At 37.8% G+C, this 17922-nt stretch overlaps 1 protein-coding gene across 1 annotated transcript in view; it reads left to right on the top strand.

The window, feature by feature from the left end:
* Nucleotides 1-17922, top strand: part of DCDC2 (doublecortin domain containing 2) — a 72499-nt gene that overhangs the window by 12850 nt on the left and 41727 nt on the right. Inside the window, exons 4-8 of the mRNA XM_075142833.1 lie at nucleotides 6117-6131; nucleotides 11584-11660; nucleotides 11776-11907; nucleotides 16511-16657; nucleotides 17589-17643. Coding sequence (XP_074998934.1) covers nucleotides 6117-6131; nucleotides 11584-11660; nucleotides 11776-11907; nucleotides 16511-16657; nucleotides 17589-17643 — 426 coding nt within the window. The remainder of the gene's footprint in view (nucleotides 1-6116; nucleotides 6132-11583; nucleotides 11661-11775; nucleotides 11908-16510; nucleotides 16658-17588; nucleotides 17644-17922) is intronic.

Raw genomic sequence — 17922 nt, 5'->3', positions numbered from 1 at the left:
TTTTCCAATTATGATGTGTAAAGTATGGACATTTATATTTCTCTAGGCACTATCTCTGATCTGATGGTCTCTCCCTGTGCACTCAAAAAGATTAATTTTACTTGTCATTGAGGCTGAGTAAGCTGCTGAAGAATTAACTGAGCTTTTGTGTTTGCAAGTCCTGTGAGCAACTATTTGTTTTAAATTCTCTTCATTTCACAAAAATGTGTTCAGCTGAAACCTCCTTTCTTCTTTGACTTCTTATGACCAACAGTTTTTTAAACACACTGAAGTAAACAGACTTTGCAATATGTTACTGTAAAATCAAAGAATTGCAGGCACCTAACAAAAGCAGATGTATTTTGATATTGAAGAACCAGTCTCTTCCAACTGAAAGAAAAAAGGAAGGTTATAGTGTCTGTATGAAACAGCATCTATTATCAAAAGTTCATAGTAGGCCTGCATTAATCTGCTTTACTGACCATGTAGATAGATTTGCCTTTGGCTGATAGCAGATGGATTTTCTTAGGTAGTAAAAATATTGAGGTGTTTTGTCTGCACTTCACTTTTTCTCCTGGGCTTCTAAGACAAGATGATTGTGTGGCAAGCTCTGACACAAGTATTTTTTGTGCTGCTCAAGATTCATTGCCATTTGTGTTCAAGTTGGATTTTTTTATGGACTTATATTCTAGAAAAGCATTTATAAAGTTATTTAAGAAAACTCTACTTGTATGTCTTAGTCTACGTAAGGGACATCGAGAGTTAGCTCTAAACTGTAGAGAGATAAGGATGATGTAAACTCCTTTTCTTAAGTTCACCACTGTTTTCTATGATGTTTAAGCAATGAAAACATCCTGGTCCACATTTTATGACATTTGCCTACTTGTGGTGTGTTTATAACATTATCACCCATCAACTGGGAACTGCTGTAGGGTAGTAACTATGAAAATGGATGTTGTAAGAGCTGGTTGGGGCAAGTGTGTGGCTGGTTGAGGAAAGGTCACTTTACCCAATTTCTTTGAGTGGTGGGTTCATTCTGGAGTGCTGTCATTTAGCATTACAAGTGGCTGTGTATGGCTCTTGGACTGTCAGATTCAGTGATGCGTGTCAGGGGCTCTGGTGCGAGGGATGCTCTAGGGATTCTCTGCCAGCCACCCACCAGGTCTTCTCCTATCTTTCCAGCTCCACATTCCTCCCATGTTCAGCCTGGGTACCCTTCTGTAGTTCTGTTGCCTCACATGTAGTAGTTGTGTCCTGGTCACATTTTTCCAGTGATTCATCACTTTTTTCACTGTTTTACATAAACGTATTTTATTGTTCCATAACTCTATTTCAATTGCAGCTTCTTCTTTTATCAGGTGGTTCAGGTGTGGTCATATTTGGAGGAGTATTTGTAGAATGGAATAATCAATATTTTTACTAATGATTCTTCAGAGGATTAGTAAAGAATCCTTAAAGCTTTCATACATGTATGACCTGGATATTTGTATCTGCATGCAACCCCAGAACATCCATCTCTAGTGAAAATACTTGATAATTACAAGGATTTGAATGAGTGTTTGAACATTTTGAAACTTTTCAATTTCTTTTTCTGATCCAGTGCCTGTCAGTCCTCACACACTGGATGACAGAGACATGTGCTAGGACATGGAGTAGAGCACGTTTGCTTAGTAGGGAACTTCAGAGTGTGTCTGTTCCTGCGATGAAGCATGGCTGCAGAATGAAACTGTGACTGGCAGAATGTGCCTTCTACTGGTGGTCTCCAGCTGCAGCATATCAGCTTAGTACCATGTCCTGGTTTTGGCTGATGTACTGCAGCTGGAGACCACCAGTAGAAGGCACATTATGCCAGTCACAGATCCTGGGCCAGGAAAGGTTCCCTAGTTGCCCAGTGCTGACAGAAGAGGCGGGCATCGCGACAGGGGGATGTGAGGTGGAAAATACAATGTTTGAGACTTGGTAGATCTGAACTTACCATCAGAATTTTCCAAAAAAGCATCTGAGATGTTGCTATAAAAGTATTTTGAGGAGTTGCTATTTGTCTGTTCCTCTCTGTTCCTCTATATTTTAAAATTCAATTCTTTTAGTATCATTTATGGCAATTGTTTCTTCTGCATCCTTTAAGTGCATCTTTGTTGCTAGACAATGGGATCACCACTCATCTGTTGGCAGTGATGTGATTGGATTAATTTGTAAAAATTGAATTTTGGAAGTTTATAATGTTGTCTTGATTTCACAAATTATTTTGGTATATTTATGCTGGATATACCTTGTCCCTAACATACTTGCATATTTTTTCCAAGTATATTCTCATGAAAAATCCTAGTATTTATAATTATTGTTTATTTCAAACCTAGCATTTATCATACCTGACAAATAATGTACATATCTAATCATAAGAAAAAACTCGTCATTTTTCAATGAGTGGACTCTTGATTCACTTTAACTTTTAACTGTCAGTTAGAAGTGGTTCATTGGTATTTTCTCTGTACAGGAGATGGTTTTGTGAGGGTAAGAGTGCCTGAATAGATATTAGAAATTATTCTAGCATGTGCAAATTACAGCCATTTGATGTCAAAACAGCCATTTGATGTCAATATCTTCACAGGATATTCTTTCCTAATTCTTTCCTAAGAATTAGAAAGAAACAAACACAATTTGTGCTACCCAAAATTACTGTACACAAAATATTTGTATGTCTGGAAACGAATTGTGTATAAAGGTCCACTTCATATTCCTGTGCCAATATGCAAAACTAAACCCTCTTGCTATCTGGCCAGTTTGATTTCTTCTACTGCTGGTGTCACAGACTGAGTAAGGAGTTTCTCATTTTCTAATGCTGAATTAATTAGGAATTTTACTGTAGGTGTAGTTTAGGGAATAAGACCATCAAAATGCAAAGATTGAAAAAATGTGATATACATCTTTAATCTCCTGAGCAACATCTTTAATAGCTAAATTTTATATGTCATTGTTTGGTATTTAGTATCCTGGTAACATAATTAGCACAACAAGACATACAAAACAGATACTCTTCCTGAGTGTTCATAATCTAATACCAGGAGGAATCAGAGAAGAACTGACCAGACATCCAGTTAAAACATAAGCTGTATCCTTTTTTTCTAATTGGGCCTATGAATTAATAAAATTTTTCTTTATATAGTTCTGTATACCTGAATTGTGTAATTCTGAGTATTTTAATTAACAGTTAGCTTACGGATGGATTTAGTGGATTTTGGAGCAACAGAAAGACTTGTAGAGGCTTTGGCTCATGCCACTGGAGATTTCATGGTCTGTATTGAGTTTGATATGAAACTTAAAAGTTGATCTCTTCCTTGATTAACATGCCTGCCTTGTTCTGTAGGGTAACTGCTCTTTCTGGTCTGTGGGGAGGCTGGGAGGAAGGGAAGAGATGCCAGTACTGCAGCTTTTAATGAGGCATGTTAGTCTCATTAAAAACTTGTTGCTGCATACTAAATTGACTTACTGGAAACATTAACAACTTTTACCTTTGATTAAAAATTATGAAAAAAAAAAAAGATTTTTGGGGGATTGCTTTTTGTTCTTCAGCTGTCACTGTTCACAGGTTCAGGCCCTTCTGGTCAGCCACGAAGGCCAGAGACTTCCTTTTGGTTTAAATGAGTCTAAGGAATTTGGGGTAAATACACAAATTATGGGAAGCAAAAATGGTCAGAATTGGTAGTATTATGTCAGTGACAAAAATGAGCATCAGGATCTATTTTGCTTGAATAAAATCTACATTATTGATCCCATCATTGTGTATGTTGTAAGCATTGTAGGGTATAGCATCATGTAACTCAGAGAAGAAATAGGAGCTATTCTTGGAATCCAGAAGCAACACATGTGTGATCTATTTTGGAGCACTGCACAGGCTAAGTGCCTGGGCAGATAAGGCCATGCCATTGTCTGATTTATCCCAGCTGAAGATCTGGCCTCTAATCCAATGCCCCAAAATTATGACAGATCGCAGGTGAAACATTTTTCTTTCCAGGGCTTAGCTAGATGGGGTGAGACATACCCCCAGATGCACAGGGAATATGAACAATTTCACTTACCATGGCTGAAAAGGAGGGTGACTTACCTTGGAGGTGAACAGGGTGGCTTAATACTTTGGGAATTTTGTAGGAGCTTTGCAGTCTAGAAGGCTCCCTGAATCAGTACATGACCATTCGTTCTGGCATAGTTTGTTTCCAGCTCATCTATGCTTTATGTGGGCTGAGAAGTTTGTGTACTGCTGTGGTGTTGTGACCTATTTATGTAAGCTTGGAAATCCAGTCAGTTAATAGCAGTTTGAGAGGCGCTTTGTATCCACACCAGTAGAAAGGCTAGTAGTCTCTTGCTCAAGGCTGTTTTGTACTATCCAGTGTACCATCTAGCAATGCAAAGTAGCCAGGAAAATGTAGATTATCCTGGTTAATTACTATTTAGGATAACTGAAATGATTTTGTACTGACCAAACACCTCAGTGAGTTTGACTCTGCATCTTTCGTCAAAGTGTATAAAAATGCCCATTTAAAAAACATCGTGTTTCTATGAAATAGGTAAGATAAGATGTTTCCTATGCTGTAATAGCTTTAGAAAACTTATCGTTCTAATTTGCTTTTGATCACTGAACCTTGAACACTCCTTTCTTTCACATCACAGGGTGGTGACGGTGTGTATAAATGGGGTTTTGGCTCTTTTGACCCCAGTTCTACCCTAGGGGAATGCAAATATTTGTTCTCAGTTTTCCTGGGCACATTGATTAACAAACAGGCCATTGTAAGAAACTGGCAAAGCCATGGCTCATTGCATGAGCTGATAAATTTGGAATGTGACATTGTGTTGAAATATTTAAAACTTCAAAAGGTTAGTTATAAAGTGACATGAGTAATGACTGAGATGTTCATAGCACCCGAGACTATATTAATACAGCAATAAGAAAGGCCAGCTCTTAAACCTGTATAAATCAAACCAGCACAGAGCATCTGGTTCAGGGAGGTTATGTTTTTTGACTGTTGTTTTGCTGCCATCCAGTATGGCTTTATAAATACATGTAAACCCATAAATCTTGCAGTTGATCAGTTGCCCCCTTTGATGGGGGACACTTCTGGTAAGAAAAGGAAATAAATCAGATAGCCATATCATTTCTTAGTTATGGATAACTAGCCAGTGTCTTCATGGCAGCCTGTGAAAGTGCAGCCAGACCTCTGTGTTTAGCATGTCTCTAATTATTTAATATACACTGGAGGGAAAAGAAAAGCTAAGAATGGCACATTTCTATTTGAAACTATTCTCAGTGCACAAAAGTTACCTTTTTAGAAACTAAATATGCAGCATGGTATGTTCAGAGGACAGCTAACATACTATTTAATGAACTGTATACTTTTCTGATATACAAGGACTGATGCTCTGAAGTGTCACACGCCTCTTGCAAGTCCCAAGTAGCCAAGAGGAGGTTGGGTAGTTTGCTGGGTCTGTCCCACTTTCCAGTCTATATTTGAATAATAAGTGTGAAAAGTATAATGTAGCATTCATAGAAGTAAAAACTTTATGCATGGGGATCAGCAAATAGATTCACACCAACCAAAACAAATACACATCATTTTGCTACATCTCCATTTCAGGGATTATGTTTTTTACATTTTACTGGTTAATACCTTTCTGAAGAAAGAAGTGAAAACCATTCTTTTTTATCTGTGTATTTCAAACCGTTGTGTGGGTTGCTCAGAGTCCTTACATGAATAGCCATTCTCAGTGATGATTTTCCTGTAATGCCATATACATAACGTTCTCTTCCCAATGTAATGCTTCTTTGAATTAGAAGCATTGCATCAGCAAGCCCACCCATAGTGTTCTTAAAAGGAGTAACATGTTTTTAGTTGATCTTCAGTCTTTCATGTGGTCAGCTGAACATAAACATAATAGAAATTTTTGTATGAAAATTATTTTAAATTCATGTATATATGTATGCATACACACACATTATATACATTTATACACATGTGGATATGCACACACTAATTAAAAATGGTTTTCTTCCAAAAACTATTTTTCATATGTGTACATATGATAGTATACCTGAGGTAATAGTTTGGCTGCTGATCATTTTGTTTTGGTTTTTTTTTTGCCAACAGACAACAGTGGAAGATGTAAGTACCTAAAGTAGAATGTGCATGTGTGTGTTGTATATGTTTGCTAAGTGTTTTGCCTGTGTTTGTTAAATTTTGTTAATATTTAACATATTTTTTAGTATAAGGGAAGTATGTTGTTATAAATGCAGTTAGTTATGTTGTTATAAAGCAGTTGTGAGGGTGTGGATTTTTTTACCATGTTTCAATTAGATGCAGATCTGCATCTTGGCTTTGTATTTTCAAAGGGATGTTAGGAGGCACTCAGCTGCAGCTAACATTCAGCAACACAAATTCAACCATAGTGAATTATGACTGAAGATGAAAGCTGGGCTCTAAGAGACTCTCTGTAGAATGTATTCTGAAATTCGAGTGTTTACAGAGATCAGAAACACTGCAGATTAATCCCCCTCCCAGAACCTAGCCTGTGTTGAGTTTAGCTGCTTTGTTTTTCCCAGACTCTGCAAGGTGCTTTGCAAAGTTATTTCACAGGTGGTAACTCCTCTCTGAAGCAAGAAAGATCCACGCTGGTGTTGGTATGAGGCACTGTGGGAAATAACAAATTCTTTGTAGAATAGAAAGGTAAAAATTACGGTGGTTTTGCGTGTCTGTGATCCCATGGTGTATTTCCAATGGTGTTTATCTCTTGTTGCCTTGCAAATTCTCATCTGATTGATTGCCTCCAGCTTGCTTAAAGTTCCCTCTGAGTTTCAACTGATATAATGCTTTCTCCTTCCTCCCCTAAATGCTTTGTGTTGCTGCTGTATGTTGTCATGTAATACCTCAGATGAGTATCTCATCGCAAATTATGAAATGTTGGCAACATTTGTCAGTTGGACATGGAAGCTGCCCTTGAATGGGTCTTTTCAAACAAACTGAAAATGTACGAAATTTAAAGATAAAATCATAATGGGGCCAGACCATTGATTAATGTAAATCTGCTTATAATTGCTGACGTAAATGGGAAAGTGCTGATTTACATCAGCTGAGAATGTGGCTGGTGAAATTAAAAGAAAATAAAGAGTTTAGAGGGCTAGTGATGCTGGTCTCTTAATGTAAGCACAAACTTTCACCCAAGACCACATCGTTGTTAATATGTAACTCTGCACTGCCAGAGGGGTCAGGCTATTCCAGACACTGCAACATTGTGGTACCTCCTACAAACAAAACAGGAGCAGAACCATGTGTTCTTTAATTAAATCCTGAATCAGGTCTTCCGCTGAGGTGGTTTGGCATAACTCCATATACTTCAAAGGAACTAGATTGATTTCCAGTGGCTGAGCACTTGGTCTTTTATTAATGTATACTTCTATTTATTGATATTATGTGGCTTGCTTTTCGTAACCATAAATAGTTTAACATTGGTCAGATAGAAGTTGTTTTAAACTCTATGAGGTAGTAACTTGAAGACTAACAAAACTAACAATCAGGTTAATTAGAAGAATGGTGTATAGGATGTTTTATTTGGTTTTTTGTTTGTTTCTCTTTTTTTTTAAACCACTGCAGTATAGAACTAGCCAAACTGTTTTTTAAAAGAGTGGCTTCAGAGCAGGCTAGGGTAGCTTGTGCTGAGTGTTTGCGCTGCTGTAGTTGGTAGGCTTGATATACTATGCTGTAGCCAGAACATACACTGGGCATCTGTAAGAGTTATCTCTTGTTCATTGTGGAATACTATATTATACTCTATTGTAGTTGCTTGCGTGTCTGCATGCTTGCCAGCTTCAAAATTAAAGGCGTTGTATACAGCTCATTTGCAGCACCCCTATGCAGGCACTTCCCTCTGTTTGCTTTTTAAAATTTTCTTATAATTTATATATTTATTTTCTCCTTTCCTCTCTCTCATTTGCAGCATCAGAGTGTCCCTGTGTCCTGAACGAATATAAAGAGTTTATCTTTCTTTTGGCACCTGAAGTAGATCAGGTGTAAAACGTGCCTTCAGGAGGCAAGGAGTCCCAAAGACGTTAGTTATGCCTTCTCTTCCAGACAGACAGCGATAGCTTAAACATCTGCCTAAGAGCATGTGGGACCCCAAGAAAAGATGCAGTACGCTTGCCCCCGCTGTTCATGTCAGGTATGGCAAAGACTCTTCAGAGAGGTCTGTGCCACTGTGGCCCAGCATCTGCTTAATTTAGTCTGGGCTACTCTGTTCCAAGCGCCCAGAAACTGAGGTCTTGTCTATGCACTGTGCTAAATACTTGTGGGTGTTTTAATAGTGTCATAGTCATCTTAGTGTTTCCATGCACTGATTTTTGTGGTGTTACATTAGCAAACGTAATATTGCACTAACGTATTCTTTTCACCTTTTAATACAGGAGGTACATTTGATTTAAACACACTTAGCAAAACAATGCAAAATTGTATTTTGTTCTGGTTTAGGCCACGTTTAGGTAGAAAAGACAAATATTAAGTCTCTACCCAAGCTGGTCCCATCTTACAGTCCTGTGCAGTTCGCTTGTTTAAGAACAGACTGACTTGTTAGGCCACAGAAGGCTGCCAGAAGTATTAATGACTCTTTGAGAGAGTAACCCAAAAGACAGACTTGCAAGCTGATGCCACAGTATCTATTATTGGCACAAATACAATCCTTCGAATAATAAATGAACTCTTAACATCTGTCAGGTTGCTTGTTTTCTCAGGGGCCTGGTGATTGGGCTGCATGCAATAACATGATGGCTTCTGAGGAGCCTACATCAAAATTAATGGTTTCATCAGCTTGCAGGAACAACTAAATAATTGGGCACACCTGGGACTATTCTAAAGGGCTCCTTTATGCTTAGCAAATGCTTTCTAACTAGTTCCAGTAAAGTGTGGATCATTGAAACCTGAGTGTTGCAGACTGGATCAGAGAACTTAGTTTGATGGACTGTTTGGAGTGTGTGAGGGCTTGAGCGTATGCTCAAGTGAGTATCAGGAAAGGATAACTTTTATAAAAAGAGATATAAGGCTTTACTAGTTATATATTGAATACTTCATAGGGGATTAGCCTGGCAACCTAGCAGCTATGCAGAAAGGTGTAAGGGCAGTCTAAGTTAAGTCATTCCCGTTTTGAATGCAACCTGTGTTTGGAGCCTATATATTAGGACCTGATGCTATGGAAGTAAATCAGTATTGCCTCAGCCTTCAGAAGCATACTCTTTAGAAAGGTTTATTTGTTCTGTATTCTGAAGCTTTCTATTAGATTGCTTACATTGGGCAAATAACCCTTAATGGCTGACGGCAGCAATAGAAGTGTTTTCAGATGTTGCAGTTTAAGGTGTGTTTTCTTTTTCTTCCTAGAGACTCAGTAAATTTTCATCTCAAATTTTGGTAATATAAATGACCAGTTATGCTCTGAAAAATGTGCTTTAAATGTTTCTGCAAGAATGGCTGAGCTCCTAAATTATTTGGCAGCTCCAAAAATTTCTTTGCCTCCCCTAATGAGCTATATGATAACAACCTCTCTTTCCAAGCCTGTAGTAGTAGGTGTGAATCTTCCACCTGATTCAGAGCACACTATTAACAGCAAGTCTGTGAACTGCAATTACCTCAGGCATTAAGGCATAGCTTATGTACAGTCTAGTACAAAATTTCTCATCATAAGAGGCCAAGACAAACATGTATCTACGAAATAGACCTTAAGGAGTAAATACACTGCCCAGTAAATTTCTTGCGTAAAGAGAAGGTTCCCAGCCGTTCCAGGAGCCTGTTTCCTAACCTGGTCCACAAGCATTGCTGTCACAATGCGGCAGTAACATCTTTCTTGCTGTCTCTCCTCTTGTGGAAGTCTCTGGCCGAAATATTCCTTTGCACTGAGCTTCAGATCATCATGCCCCTGCTGCTGCTGCTGCTTCTGTTTAGTCACTGTGCTGTGCAAAGGCTAATTCTGCCTTCTTCCGTTCACGACCAATGTAGGTTTTCATGTCCTCTGAGTCTCTCAGAAAACGGAATATTGGGAGGGCTACACTGCTTACAAGGGCCTTTGAGAAAGGCGAGAAGCTGAAGAGAGTTGAATTCAGAATAGATACGCTTCTTTTTTAGCAGACATTGAGAACAGATATTGTTCAACAGATTTACCTGTTGCTGTCTTTCACTCGAAGTGATTGTACATCAAGGAATGCTGGTTTTGCTTTTGTTTTGTTTTTGCTTTTTCCCTAAGTGAGCTATTTTAGCTCCAGAATTTATGTGCTTGGTGCAGAATTTGCTGTGTGAGGTTCTTTGGGTTATGTGGGAAGTCAGATTTGACTATTTTAATAATCGGTTTTAGCCAGTTTGAAATATCTAGTAGGTTGAGCACCTCTCTTGCTTTTTTCATTATGTACAAAATAAAGATCTGGAAAGCAGTTCTGTCAGTATTAAATGAATTTGTGTGAAAATCCATGCAAAGGCTTAAAGCACTGGAGCCCAGACCATTTTCCATAAATTGAATGAGAAGTATTGGTTAAGTTAGCACAAAGTGTGATAAAGCTGCAACACATCACATCATTAGACTGCTTTACATAGTGACTGGAACATTGCCAGTTTAAATAAACTTTGTACATCTATTTGAAAGCATATCTCTGTGCATGCTGGCTATTCAATCCTTTAAGCTTTTATACTGTTTTTCAGAAATGTAACCAACTTGTTAATGCATATACTGTGACTTTTGAATGTTTGTTTGGGTTTGACACCTTATTTTGATTTGCTAATTATAGAGAATTAAAAAAAAAAAAAGTCTTCCTAATGATTTTGGAGTTTGGTTTTATCCCTTTTTTTTTTAATTTGAAAGTGTGTTTATAAATGCAATAGGGAATCCTAGCTAGGCAATACTGCGTAACTTTCTGTTCAGTATAATGGCATTATTGTTGAGCCACCTGATTGATCTCAATGCAGTGTCTGTTCAAAAGAGTACAGGGAATAATGCTGGGAATTAAGTAGTGTATGTTTTATTCTGAGAGCTAAAAATCTGCAGTTCATCTCACTTGTAAGTCATTGCCCTGAAATGAGGGTAGTATTCAGCAACCTTTGTAAATCACTGATGGATTTGAATGTAAAGACCTGTACGAGAGCAAAAGTACTTATTATGTAATAGCGGAGACACCTAGAGATGGCATTTATTGTTAGAGAAGATGGTTTAATTGCCTGCGCCATGGTTATGAGCAGTAAGGACTAAGAAAGCAAGAACAGCATTTGGGAGTATTGCTTTGTGTCTCTAGGAACAATGGCTGAGAAGTCATCAAAGATGTCCATACAATTCTGACCTCTCAGTGGAAACCATACGTTGTGCCATACTGCACTGTGGTATACTATGCTGTGGTTGTTATTCAACATGTATATGAACCCGCAGCAGTAATTACGTATGCTCTGTAGAAGGTGAAGCTGGAATGGAATAAAATGCATGTTTTAAAAACAGGAACTTCTTTCTGCAGATACACTGTCCCCCTTGGTGGTGGTGGTCAGGGAAAACTCTTTCCCAATGTGAAGACCGAGTAATTTCTAAGTCTTTTTGTCCTTGCAGGTCAAACCAGTTACTCACAGTAGAATCACTGTGTCAGCACGGTTTCGAAAACCACTCCAGGAGCCCTACACTATTTTGTAAGTAGAATTTTCAGTTAGTGAACTGCCATTTTTGGGGGGGTGTGGTATCTTAACTTCAGATGAGTTTTGCTTAAAATGCTCCTCCAAATTATTTTACTTTGCTTTATTCCAGCCTGATTGCTAACGGAGACCTTATTAGCCCTGTAGTGCGCCTCCTCATTCCCAGGAAAACACTGAATCACTGGGATCATGTTCTTGAAATGGTTACAGGAAAAGTTACCCTCAGAAGTGGAGCTGTTCACAGGTATTAGGAAGCTGAATATTTGCAAGATAGATTTGATATGCGTAGATATGTTTTTAAAACTCCATAGGTAGATATAATGGATCATTCCTGCTTCCCTCCTGGGAAATTCCACTATAAGAAAATTAAAATACATTAAAAAGCCACAAAATGGAAATACGTTGACTCCAAATAACCTTCAGGTTTCATTTCAACTGCTGTATAAAAAAAGAAAAACCTCAGTTTGTTTCAACAGGTATTTCTTGATTAAACATTTAGTTAGTAGGCATGTAATAATACAATAATAATGCAATATATTTAGTATTAATAATTAATAATTACATGTCAGAATAAAATAAATGAGCACGGTGAAGTTGGTGAAAATGTTAGGAATGTGCAATAATAGATGCAGTCCATGTTCCTTTTAATTTTGATAGTTCTTTAAATGCATTGTGGGCAAACAATTTTAAGGAAAATATTACAGATTCTTCAGTTTTTGAAGACCTGTGCTATGACTAGGATATGCTTCATACTCAGCCAGTTCAGCCTCCTAATAAGAGCCAAGGCCAAAGTTGTAGTTGGGGGTTTGCCAGTTCCCAGTATCTCAGCTGATCTGAGTTGTTGTGGTATCCCAGGAATAGGATGTGACCTCTTTGATAGGTAAGTTTCAGTCCCTTAAGGCTTCTACAATGTAAAATAAGCTCTCTAAAATAGGATTTGGTAATTGTTGCAAGTTTTAGAGCAAAATGATGTATGCAGTTTCCATGAGAAACATTGCAGCGTAAGTGGCCTGCCAAGGTGTGTACTGGCAAATTACTGACATTCCAGTGTTGCCCCATGCAGAGCTCATTACAGAAATCCGTTCCTCAGATGGGAAAGGGCCTTTTGTGGAAAATCATTCTTCACAGCTTACGCAATGTCTGAGGCTAAACTTGCAAAATCTTTCTCAAATCAGTGAAGATAAAATAGTCTTTCAGTTCTTCCGGTTGCTTTCCCAGAGCTGATACAGACGATAAAAGATTAAGGTAATGCTATCTGTTGACTATTAGCTCTCATCTAATTTTTCCTCTCAGCCTTGCATTTCTTTGCTCCTGTTATCCGTCTACTTAGCACTTTTACTTGCGGTAAAGTAAACCTACACACATATTGCAACTTTCTGGATCTGATTCTCAGCTAGTGTAACTTGGAAGAGAGCAAAGTAAGAGCTGTTTACAACGTACCAATTCTTTCTGCTGTCAGGTTGTCCAGCAATTTCAAAACCTTTCACATTTTATTCTCATTACTTGCTGTTACTCCTTGGTTAAACTGAATGATGTACATGAAAGCATAAATCATTCTGTACATAGCTAAGATTGCTTTTGAGAAGAAGTTCCCTTCAGTGCTCAGTTTTAATCCTTTAAAAAATAAGATAATGTACATGACATTTTGAATTATTTAATGTTTTCCTTTTTCTGGTTTTCTATTAACCCAGTTTTCATTTTCTTTTCCTTAAAATGCTAGGAATACATATTAAATACGTTAGTAAAGTGATCGTTGTTCTTTAATAAGTTACACATTAATTGCTGGGCTTTACTGAAACTGTGTTAGCATTAGGGGAGGTCCTGTAAGACCACTGATGCTGGGAAGATATAATTTCTCATTAAAGAAGGATAAGTGGAATTACAAGAACCTGCATTATGTATATGGCAGTTTTTCCTTTCTGTGTTATTAACAGACATACAAAGCTGCCAAGTCTTACACAGTTTCACATGTGGCTTTAAAAAAAAAATTATTCATCATCCCCATCAGAATAGGGATGTAAGTAAGAAATATGAGAGAGGAGAAAACGAGAAAGTAGCTTTCTGCTTGCCAGATTGTGCATGAGGTTGGGGTACAGCAACCTGATGGGCAGGTACCTGCTGCATGGACAATTGGGAATTTGGGGATATTGGTCCCACAAGTTGTGTCTTTCCTGTCTCCTTTGTCAGCCTGTATGCTTGCTTTGTTTTGGCTGCCACTTTTTGGCTTGGCTTCAGGAGGGAAAATGGAAGTCCACTGATATCCCACAGGACAAGCCCTAGGTCATCCCCCAGTGACCAGAAGAAGTGACCGCAAGGACATCTTTGTTGCATAATACTAGCCAGAGAGAACCCAGCTGGTCTTTGAATGGTTGTGGCCAGGTGGGTGGGTAGAAGACTTCAGAAGTGTCACAAAATTTGTGTGATGCTTGTTAAGTCAATAGTCATTTATTTGTTTGAAGTTCCATTTTTTTAAAATGCATTTTTAATTTCACTTTCATCTTCAGTGACTGATTATGTTTGATTCAGTTATTATGGTTATTATTTTCAGGGTGAAAAATACAACTAGAGGCTGCCAGATATTTGTCCGTAACATTTTCAGGAGTTCTATTAAGCTAAAACTTTTCAGAATTAAACATAATATTAAAACACAAGCAAAGTGAAAGATTTGGAGCAAAAACCCACAGTCATGTTTGTATGTACCCCTATATACCCTCAGCACCATACAAATATACAAAACAGTCCTTAAACTGTGGTACACTGATCTGCTGTTTTTTCCCCCGAGTTCCCCAAAGCAAAATGTAATCTAGCAAAACACAGTGACATTAGTTCAGAAATAGGCTTCTTGCTGATTTTTAGATTGCTTGTTTTATTTTCATTGTTTGTGTGTAACTGATGTCGTCTGTATGATAGTGAAACATAAATTGCTCTTTGAATTCCTGGCATGCCTGTGAAATGTTTGCACTAAAAAGTAAATATGAGTAGTACAGAGGGGGTGCTTCAGAGTTAGCATACCTCTTTACAAGGGAGTAGCAATGCGATCAATATTTTGAAAAGCTGTAATTTCACCTTTGAGAATGTTTGGTCTTTGCACTTAGAAAACCAAGGTACTTCTATATGGCAGGAGGCACCTAGAAAATCAAGGTACTTTCATGAGGGGAATGTAAGAAAGACATGAACACACTGGAGCAAGTGCAGCAAAGGGCCACAAAGATGAAGGGCTTGAAGATACCTGTCACGTGGGGAGGGCTGGGAGAGCTGGGACTCTGCAGCCTGGAGAAGAGAAGGCTCAGAGGGATCTTGTTAATGTGTATAAATACCTGGTGGGAAGGAGCCAGGCTCTTCTCAGTGGTGCCCAGTGACAGGACAAGAGGCAATGGGCACAAACTGAAACACAGGAAATTCTGCTTGAACAGAAGAAAAAACTAACTTTTTTACTGCAAGGGTCATCAAACACTGGAACAAGTTGCCCAGAGAGGCTGTGGCGTCTCCATCCTTGCAGTTATCCAAAACACACCTGGACACAGCCCCGAGCAACCTACTGTAGGTGCTCTGCATGGGGCAGTTGGACTAGGCGGTCTCCAGAGATCGTGTCCAACCTCAGCTATTCTGTGATTCCTGGTTCTATAAGCTGCATCTTTTTTTTCTGTGTTTGTTCAAGGTTGTGCCACCGTGTGTATGAACTTAAGAAGCAGCTTTTTCTCTATTAAACTGAAAATTTTTGCACTTTGTAAGTCAGGGGTGTTCTCAAGGCAGGCTCTTGATATTCTTCCTAAAAGGTTCATTGTATAGGTGTGTATATCATTTTATATCTCCTTGCATTGTGTTGAAATTTATGAATAACACATATAGTGGCTCCTGTAGAAGGCTTCTAGAAAGGCAATTAAGATGGCCATTCAACATTCCTGCATTTAGGACTTAAATGCAAAACTGTTAATGTTGACTTTTTAATTAAATATAAACATTGTTGAGTTTTGGAATATGCTTCATAGGAAAGATCTTATTTATTATTGAATGTTTGTTCCTTCCTCTTTGTTTTGACCATCCTTAAATAAAATCACAGACTCCACAATGAAGTAATTGGGATAGCATAGAAATAATGTGTTGACTGCCCCTGCTGCCACCCTCCCCCCCAGTCCCTAATGCATTTCTTACTTCTCAGTAAAGTGTACAAACAGAAATTATTGTGGTAGAAATCTACATATGTGTAATAGACATATTAATTATTGGTATTGTAGGTGCCTAAGACACACAGCTTCTTGTTATAATGTATTATTGTATTTCCTGCTATTTCCAGCCTTACCCCACCAGGTACAGCCATGTTCCAACCTTCTGATCTATACAATATAACATTATAAGTGCAATATTATCAACTTGGTCTGTGTTAGGTGGACAGGTCCTGGGTTTTCAGTCGTGGGGCCATGAATTCCCTGTTCTTTCCAGATTACTGCACAGTGCCCAGAGCACAGATGGGAGGTGGAACTTGGTATGAGAGGGGTCAGGAACTCATGGAATAGATCCCTTCCAAGGTATCAGAGGAAAGGCATTAAAGACCTTCTAAATACAAAGTAATTTATCTCATTTTAGAAATTATGAGAGTATTTAATCTATCATAGTGCTTCATGCTTCATTAGTTTTATATAAACTGTGATTTAGGTCATTATTTTGCTCTGTCATTTTTTTTTCATGTAGCAACTGTTCATTGTATGACATCCACTGTACTCTATTGGGTTTCATATCTGGAAATTCAACATGGTTTAGTGAGTTTAGATTAACGTAGCTTTCAATGCTCCTAATACACCTACCTGAATGTTAAGGTTTATTATATTAAGCATTTTCATATTTTTCAGACTTTACACTTTAGATGGAAAACTTATTCAGAATGGGTCAGACTTGGAGAATGGGCAAATTTATGTTGCAGTAGGTAGAGAAAAGTTTAAGAAGTTGCCATATGGTGATCTGCTGTTTAGCAAATCTACAATAAGAAGGCCACAGGGGTAAGTTCTATAGGTGTGTGATATACGTCTCATGTGCTTGTGTGTGTCAATTTGTTTACAAAGTACCACCAGTGAAGTACAAAATCATCATTCCAAGAATGAGGGATGGATGGATGGGTTAGTATGGATGCAAAACTTTATTGACAACTTCTGAGAAAGTTGAGATTAAAAAAACACACAAAAGAGAAAATGGAAGTTCAGGAGAGTATTTCACCTCATAAACATGCCATTGATCACGTATCACAAAATTAATGTTTTATGTTTGGGTCTATTTTTGTAGGCTAGAATTGTCACACGACAGAGTCCTAAACTGGGTCTCTGTAAGAAGAAACTTGGGCTTTTAGTATCTTTGGAAAACATGAAAATTGGGAGCCATTTCATTTAAATAAATGGAAAGAAATGGAAATTTGTCCCACAAATTGGTGTAATTTAGAGAATTTGTCCCATATTCTGCATATAAACTGGAGTGTAATTTATATTTTTGGATTTTTAGTGAGCAACTGTAGATAATGTGAATAACTGGAAAGTATTTTGGGAAACAGCATTTGCAACAAATGAATTTAAGGACAATGAAAAGCTATGTTGATCAATTGATGTAAACAGAGTTTTATTGAAATTGCTGGAACTTCTCATTATAATAGTTGTAAGGATCTTTCACATAGTAATTCACTGAATACTACTATGCAAATTTTTAGTATATGAAGTATGCATTGTGGGGAAATATAATGCATTTGTTTGAATAACTTCATGATTTTGCATTTAAATATAGTCTAGTGAACAGAAATGAGTGATTCTTAGTAAAAATGTGCAATAAATAAAATAATTAACTGTGTTGCTATAGCCGACTTGGTGTTATTGACTTTGTTATAGATACATAGTGTCTATGATAGTGGCAGTGTACACAATTCTAAGATATGGCTTATTTCTGCAGTTCCAAAGCCTCTGTACTACCTCCAATTGTGGGATCTCGAAAGTCTAAAGGCAGTGTAAGTATCAAGTGCCATAATAAAGTTTGTTTCTAATTTCGCTTCATTCCGGCAGATGGAAAGTCCCTGTCCTTTGGGTTTTAATTAAATCTGAAGAGAAAAAATCCACAGCCACCTGGTGGTATGCTTATTAAAGCTTGATGAATCCGTAGCTATTTGCAGCGTCAATTAGACAAAAGAAACCTGAGAAAATATTATTGCAATAAAGGCTGCTTTATTTTTTATAAAACCTTCCATAGCAAAGATCAACTGCTGCCCATAAACCTTGTCAGCTATCTT

Source organism: Calonectris borealis, chromosome 2, assembly GCF_964195595.1.
Source record: "Calonectris borealis chromosome 2, bCalBor7.hap1.2, whole genome shotgun sequence".
NCBI classification, from domain to species: Eukaryota; Metazoa; Chordata; class Aves; order Procellariiformes; family Procellariidae; genus Calonectris; species Calonectris borealis.
The sequence above is the reverse complement of the archived record's forward strand: the minus strand, read 5'-3'. Positions and strand labels throughout refer to the sequence as shown.